This window comes from Oryx dammah, unplaced genomic scaffold (genome assembly GCF_014754425.2).
Source record: "Oryx dammah isolate SB20612 unplaced genomic scaffold, SCBI_Odam_1.1 HiC_scaffold_14, whole genome shotgun sequence".
In the NCBI taxonomy this organism is placed as follows: domain Eukaryota; kingdom Metazoa; phylum Chordata; class Mammalia; order Artiodactyla; family Bovidae; genus Oryx; species Oryx dammah.
Window position 1 is genome coordinate 16,946,256 of NW_024070198.1, and position 8,255 is coordinate 16,954,510.

General features: G+C 45.2%; 1 protein-coding gene across 1 annotated transcript in view; it reads left to right on the plus strand.

Annotated features, from left to right (window-relative positions):
• Positions 1-6,693, plus strand: part of DNTT (DNA nucleotidylexotransferase) — a 31,801-nt gene extending 25,108 nt beyond the window's left edge. Inside the window, exons 10-11 of the mRNA XM_040254637.1 lie at positions 4,313-4,396; positions 6,245-6,693. Coding sequence (XP_040110571.1) covers positions 4,313-4,396; positions 6,245-6,331 — 171 coding nt within the window. The 3' untranslated portion in view covers positions 6,332-6,693. The remainder of the gene's footprint in view (positions 1-4,312; positions 4,397-6,244) is intronic.
• The last annotated feature ends 1,562 nt before the right edge of the window (positions 6,694-8,255 follow it).

The window sequence follows — 8,255 nt, forward strand, 5'->3', positions numbered from 1 at the left end:
GGACACGACTGAAGCGACTTAGCAGTAACCTTGAATTAAATGTCAAGTGTGTTTGCCTTGGGCTGGAATTATTTCAGTGCACAATCTCAGCACTAGAACTTCTTACCCTAATCAAAAATGTTGGCTGGCATCTTTCATTCATAAAAAGTAGGAAAGCTGATGAAACGATGCATCATATATGCATCTTGGGAAATTTAATTTCGCCTTTTTACCCAAAGATTTCAGAGCCTGGGAAATGTTCTCAAGCCAATTAATCTGTTAATCTCACCCCAGTTTGGGTTCATTAACTTACCAGGTTGTCTAGTCTACTAAGCTGACAAAGCTTCCTTCACACCTTTGTGCACTAAAGATTTCCAGAGCAGAATACATCTGCAGGGATGCATTAAACTGAGATTTTTCTAGAGCCATCCAAGTACAATTTCTGGACTGGGTCCAGAGGTCATTAGTTTGTTGTTTGTTTTTTTAAAAGAAGCTTCTGTTTTCCTCTGAATCTTATTTCTTCAAACTCGAACTGTTTGTCAGCATGGCTTTAATTGGCTGAGGTTCCTTCAAGAGTCTTGTTCATGTTTGTGTCAGATGCTGAGAGGAGGCATACTCTGCTTTGCAAACACACGAACGATGGTGCCCAGGTGCCCAGGCTAATCCAGCCTTTTTACTAGCCCAGATGGCTCCCTTCCACCAACTTTGAAAAGCATCTCCTCCTTAAAACACCTTATTGCCATTTCCCGGGAAACTGTCAGAAGCAGCATGCATATTTACGAAGGCTACACATGTGAACAGCGCCCTCTAGTTTTGCAGTGCACAACTTGCACGGCTGCGTGCAGCAGCAGTAGGCAAATCTCTGAAGTCTGTTGTGACCAGCGAATGATACAGCCAGACTTAGTGTCACTGCCCTTCTTTATCTAAAACAAAAGACAACTTCCTTACCCTGCCTATTTCACAGGTTGTTGAGAGAAACCAAAGAGCTTGTAAAGCAGAAGGCAGAAACATTCAGGGTAAAGAGTCTGGGATTCAGGAGTCTGAATCCTAGCTCTATCATTGGCTGTGTGGCCTTGGGTAAATTGCTGAGGCTCTCTGGGCTTCCTTTCTTCATTTGAAAAGTGGGGCTAATAACAGTACCAACCTCATGGGATTGTCATGAGAACTGAATGAGACAGTGCCTTCATCTTAATACAATTCTGAGGCTAATTGTATATGTAGTACTGTTCTTTTAGAGATAATGTTAGATTCTTTAAGAAGTTGTTAAGTACTAGTGATAATAAAGCAAATCAGAAATTAATATAAAGCAAGAAGTCAGCCCAGCGCCCAGCACAGGGTAAGCACTCTGTAAACATTAACTAGGATATCATTGCCTGGATTATAGCTATGGCCATTCTAACTGGTCGCTTGCCCCCTGAGTGATCCTGTCATCATAAGTCAGATCATCACTCCCCTGCTCAAAACCTGGCAGGGGTTCCCCATTCAACTCACAGTAAAAGCCTTCCGGTGGTCACAAGGCCCTGTGTGGTCTTCTCACCCCCTCATCTCTCTGGACTCCTCCCACTGCTCTCTCCCTACCCGGGCCAGGTTCACCCCTCCCTAAGGCCTCTGTTCGGCCTATGTTCTAGCTGTTCCCTCTGCATGGAGGGCTCCTTCCTGAGTCCACCTGGCTAACTTCTTCACCTTGGGCAAGTCCCTCCTCGTATCCTGTCTCCTTCATGAGGCCTGCCCTGTACCCAGCATCACCTGTTAACACATCATGTACTTTTGGTCAGTTCAGTCACCCAGTCATGCCTGACTCTTTGTGACTCCATGAACTGCAGCATACCAGGCTTCTCTTTCCATCACCAGCTCCCAGAGCTTGCTCAAACTCACATCCATCATGTACTTTACTTATGCTATTACCGTGTCTTATCTGTGTCCCCTGCTTGAATCCAAACCCCACCAGGGAAGACATCATTGTTTTCTTCCCTGTTATATTCCAAACACCCAGAACACACCTGGCATACAGTAGGTGCTCAATAAATGTTGATTTAATCAATATTATTACCCTCCAAATGGAAGACATCATGATAATTCTTAACAACCCATGCAAAAATGCTTCAGGGGGTTTGGTAGAGGAGTTCAGGAATAGATCTCTCAGCACACAGAACTGAGGAGCCAGGGTCAGCCTTTCACTGCTCCAGTTACCCAATCCTCTCCAGCCTTCCCATGCCCAGTGTGAGCAGCCATTGCTCTAAGTGCTGGGGGGACTTGAAGCCCTGGGCTTGGAGGCCATGTGCTAAGCAACACCACCATACTTTCATAGACCAGCAGCTACTACACCACAGCCCTAGCTCCCCCTCCACTGCCTTATAAAGGACTTCAGGTTGGAAAGTGTCTTCACATATCCAAGTCAGGAAGGGCAGGTCCCAGTCTTCGCCAGCTTTCCCATACTCACCACTTTAGTTCAGTTCAGTCGCCCAGTCTGTCTGACTCTTTGAGACCCCAAGGACTGCGGCACGCCAGGCCTCCCTGTCCATCACCAACTCCTGGAATCAACTCAAACCCATGTCCATCGAGTCGGTGTTGCCATCCAACCATCTCATCCTCTGTCATCCCCTTCTCCTCCTGTCCTCAATCTTTCCCAGCATCAGGGTCTTTTCAAATGAGTCAGTTCTTTGCATCAGGTAAACAAATTATTGGAGCTTCAGCTTCAGCATCAGTCCTTCCAATGAACATTCAGAACTGATTTCCTTTAGGATGGACTGGTTGGATCTCCTTGCTGTCCAAGGGACTCTCAAGAGTCTTCTCCAACACCACAGTTCAAAAGCATCAATTCTTTGGCGCTCAGCTCTTTTTATAGTCCAGCTCTCACATCCATACAGGACCACTGGAAAAACCATAGCCTTGACTAGATAGACCTTTGTTGGCAAAGTAATGTCTCTGCTTTTTAATATGCTGTCTAGGTTGGTCATAACTTTGCTTGCAAGGAGTAAGCATCTTTTAATTTCATGGCTACACTTACCATCTGCAGTGATTTTGGAGTCCAAAAAAATAAAGTCTGTCACTGTTTCCACTGTTTCCCCATCTATTTGCCATGAAGTGAAAGGGACCAGATGCCACGATCTTAGTTTTCTGCATGTTGAGTTTTAAGCCAAATTTTTCACTCTCCTCTTTTCACTTTAGTGCAATTATTCCATGTTGTTGTTGTTCAGTTGCCCAGTCATGTCTGATTCTTTGCGACCCAATGGATTGTAGCATGCCAGTCCTCCATGTCCCTCACCATCTCCCAAAGTTTGCCCAAGTTCATGTTCAATGATTCCAAGTTTGCTCCCTAATTCTACATGGAAAGGACATTTCTAGATCTGTGCTTCTCTCAGGAAAATTAATCTCAACAACTTCATTCATTGTCGTTCTTTTCCCAAGGTTTTCTTGTCATCCATCTAAGGCTTCAAGTTTTTCTCCCTGGAGCCTCAGAGCCCATGCTGATCATAGGAGACGCTACTCTGAAGCAGCTGGCTCAGACCATCAGTTTTATAGAAGTTCACATGAGAGGATGTTACAGCCAGAGGACCTTACTGTAGGACCTTACTCACACACTTCCTCCACCCTCCTATTTGACCAACCAAGATTCAGAGAGGTTGGGTGACTTGCCAAGAGATACAAAGCCAGATAGGGACGAAATCCAGGTTGGAACCTGGTCTCCTGACTCCTCATCCTCTTTTACAGTAGTTGTATTGCAAATAGAAAACAACACCAAACTATTATTTATCTAGCATTTACTCTGGACCAGGAATTATTCTGGACACAATCCTCACAATACCTATTTATTCACTGAGCAAACATTTACTGTACATCATCTGTGTGCCAGGCATCATTAGGAGGGAATATGGTTATAAACAGAACAAATCAGGTTCCTGTTTTCGTGGAGCTTACAATCCAATGCTTACGTGTGAACATGGAGATTTGTCATGGTGGACTGTTGCCCTGGGGGAGAAAATTCACTTGGAGAATGTTTAGTGGAGATAGATATTTCATTGTTGTTGTTATTTAGTTGTTAAGTTGTGTCCAACTCTTATAAGACCCCATGGACTGTCTGCCAGGCTCCTGTCTCCATGGGGTTTCCTAGGCAAGAATACTGGAGTGGGTTGCCATTTCCTTCTCCAGGGGATCTTTCCAACCTAGGGATCAAACCCACATTTCCAGCATTGATAGGTAGATTCTTTATCACTGAGCCACCAGGGAAGCCCTAAGTGTTTCATTATAGGGATTTAAATATCTTTAGACACATAATACTGAAGATATTCTAGACTTGATAGTGATTTATTTTAATGATCTATTTCTTATCCAGCAGTTTGAGAGAGACATCCGGCGCTATGCCACACATGAGCGGAAGATGATGCTGGATAACCACGCTTTATATGACAAGACCAAGGTAGGGAGCGCTGTCTCCCTGAGATGGGCCACTTTAATCCTCATCCCCAAGTCTGGCTCCCTGAACACTCACTTTTCCTGAACTGATTCTAGTGTCCAAGTTCAGCTTCCTTTGCCCCAGGTGCCCCGTGCCCACAGATCACAGCTGAGGGCAGCTGGAAAGATCCTGACAGGAGCACAAATCCCACAGGGCCCAGAATGCACCTCGGAGGCTTTGAGCTCAATGATGCTGAGCTAGTTGGGTCTCCAGAACCAGGCCAGCAATGAATTTGAATTGAGCTTGATATATCCTTGGTGTTTGCATTGTGTAACTCCAAAGAAAACAAAAAATCTCCCCAAATCACAAATGTCACTCAAGTATCCCTCAAATGCAGTGGGAAGTAGAATTCTGGGTGGCCACATGGGTCATTAATGAGAGTCAACTGCAAGAAGGAGAGCAACAGAGCTGTCCTGGGAGGTAGATGAGCGGTCGGCTAGACTCACGAACCATAGCGACTCGCTTGGCATGCTATTCTTACAGCGGTGGTGATCCAAACGCTGCTGCGGCAGAATGACTGCTGCACGAATTAGGAGGAGTTATTAGAAATATGCAACTGTACTTGCAGTGATCAAGGACACTATAGGAAGCTCAGAGTAGGAAGAAGATACAAAATAAGTAGAAATAATGATTTTTATCTTCTACGAGTTTAGTCTAACTGAAGTGTATTTCATTAGAGCCTGTCTCACAAAAAATCAGAAACCCAGTACAAAATGGCAGTGGAAAAAAAAAGAAAAAAATTGGCTGATGTACTGTGGCATCTGGGGTAACATGGACTTCAGGTGTGGCTGGATCCAGGTGCTCTTGCAATTTTCCCTCAGTGTTGGTGTCACTCTCAGGCAGGGTTTTCCCATGAATCCTATCCTTCTAGCTCAGCTCTGCCAACAGAAAAGAACTTTCTTAATAGTTCCAGCAAGCCCTAGCTAATGCTCACAGGCCAGACCTGGGCCATGTAGCCGTCCTTGAACCCTTTTCCATGGCTCTGATTGATCAGGCTTGTGTCCTGTGCCCCTCCTTGGAGGTGACCCTCAGAGACTGAGAATAGGGAGGTATGGTTTTCCAAAGAGAAATCAGGGTGCTGCTGTCATAAGGCAGGGCTGTGGATGCTGGCAAGAAAGCCTCAGTTATGTAGCATGTGAGTGGAGGCAGCTTCACCTAACATGATCTAGGAAACTTACAAACTGACAACAAATAGTTCAAAGTAAGTGAGTGCCTCCTCTGTGCCCAAAGTTGTGCTATAGACAAGAAGGACTGGAGGGGAAGTGCTTCTTGATGTAACAGACCATGGGGTTGGGAGCCTGGTGGGAGTCGGGCAGGGTGGAAGGCCAGGAGGAGAATCCGGCATGTACAAGCATCCCATAATCGCCACTCCTCCTTACCAACGGCAGCAGTATGTAATTCTGGCTGCACGTGAGAATTTCCCAGACCTCTTAAATAGATGAATGACAAGCACTCTCTGGATCTTCTGATTTCATTGGGCTGGGTTACAGCTCCATTTTCAACATTCTTTTAAAAGGCTCCTTCAGGTAGTTCTAATGAACACTCCAGACCAATAGGAAAAGTATCAAATGCCTCTAGTTGAATATATAAGGCTGTCATAATTTTACCTTAATTTATCAAGTTTTTTGGGGGTGAAAATATAAAAATTACAGAAGTCAGGTAAAATGAATTTTTATCCTCAGAAGCAGGGAATTGTGTTTTGGCAGTAATTCATTCTGACAAGACAATTTTACAACTAACATTTTTACTATGTCAGCTCGGAGATACTTAACAAAAATATCATAGTGCACATATGTCTTCTTATGCTTTCAGAGAATGTTTCTCAAAGCGGAAAGCGAAGAAGAAATCTTTGCACACCTGGGATTGGACTACATTGAACCATGGGAAAGAAATGCTTAGGGGAAAGTTGTCAACTTTTTTTTCTGTTCTTTTTTTCAGGTTAGACAAATTATGCTTCATATTATAATGAAAGATGCCTTAGTCAAGTTTGGGATTCTTTACATTTTACCAAAATGTAGACTGCTTCTAGAAATAAGTAGTTTTGGAAACATGATCAGGCACCACCATTTGTAGGACTGTTCTGTAGAACTCGCAAGCCATTTGTAGAACTGTTGTGTAGAATTCGCAATGCATTTTCCATAGAAACGGTGTTGTAATTGGTGGCTCATTTCCAGGGAAGTTCATCAAAGCCCACTTTGCCCACAGTGTAGCTGAAATACTGTATATTTCCAATAAAAATAGGAAAAAACAAGATGGTTGAGTCTTTTTTACTCTCTCACATATTTTAAAATATTCTTAAGCAAAAATGTAACAAAATGAAAGAATAACGATTGTAAGGTTTACCTTGAAAGGAGGAACAGGTTTAATTAGAAGGTCAGAGATTCTAAGGGGGGTTTTTGGAGGAGAGGGACTGACTCTCAGCTCAGGTCAAAGCCTGCTTCTCCTCTGTCACCTGCAGCTGTGCCCCTAGGTGTCCCGGCAGGAGGCCACGTACGGAATGTATTCTCACTGCTTTCACACAGAAGGAAACACAATATCCCAAATGGCCATCTCTGAGTCTCTCCAAGGAGCTCATCTCTCTTGGCTCTTCACCTTATGGTACCCATGGAAAGGGAGGCAACCTTTGGAACTGCAAGATTGCAGACCCATTTGGAATGCCAGCCTCCCCTAGGAGGGCATCGACTCTGTGACTGGAAAGGACCCTAAAGGCCATCTGTTCCAGCTGCTTCTGTGTCCCCAGCCTGCTGGAGGACTGGGAGGCCTCCTCGTGGTCCCAGCCCTTTCCTTCTAGCTCCCTCAGAAGAGAGGATGGCGAGATCCGGAACCCCCTAGAGAAGTGGGACCCCCTAGAGATACAGGATCCTCTGCCCTGGGCACAGGCGAAGAGCCTCCTTCCCTTCCTGGTGCTGGAGCCTGGTGCTGGGGTGGGGTATGTATCAGCTAGTATTGCCCCCAAAGCAAACTATCCCCAAACTCAGTTGCTTAACACAGCACATCTCTGCACACGAGTTGGGTGTTTGGCTCTGCTAGGTGGGCTTCTGCTCCTCTGATTCATCCTCCTCCTGCCCCTGGGGCTCTTGGGGTAACCCAGCCCTCTCCTTCTCACCATGCCAGCCGAGACACGGGAGCAAGCAAACCCCGCTGGGCAAGTGCTTTTCAAGTTGTGCAACTGTTGTCAGTATTCATTTCCAGAAACGCCTCACCACCCTAAACAGAAGCTCTGTGTTCATTAAATAACTGCCCAATTCCTCTTCCCCTGGGCCCCTGGTAACCTCAGTTCCACTTTCTTTCTGTATGAATTTGCCTCTTCTGGGTGCTTCATGTAAGTGGAACCCTACAGTACTTGTTTTGTTTCTGGCTTATTTTGCTTAGCATCATGTTCTCAAGGTTCATCTAGGTGTAGCCACCAGCCCTTTGGTGGTGGTTTAGTCACTAAGTCGTGTCCTACTCTATGTGACCCCATTGCCTGTACCCCCCCCCAGGCTCCTCTCTCCATAGGATTTTCCAGGCAAGAATACTGGAGTGGGTTGCCATTTCCTTCTCCAGGGGATCTTCCTGGCCCAAGGATGGAATCTGTGTCTCCTGCACAGAAGGCAGATTCTTTACTGAGTGAGCTACCATGGAAGCCCATCATCCCTTTAGAAGGCCGAGTAATAGTCCATTGTACGTCTAACGTGCCACATTTTATTTCTTCACTCATCAGGTGATGGGCATTTGGGTTCTTTCCACCTTTTGGCTATTGGGAATAGTGCTTTGTGAACACTGGTATACAGTATCTCTTTAAGACCCTGCTTGCTTTTAAATGTAAACCTAGAAGGGGAGT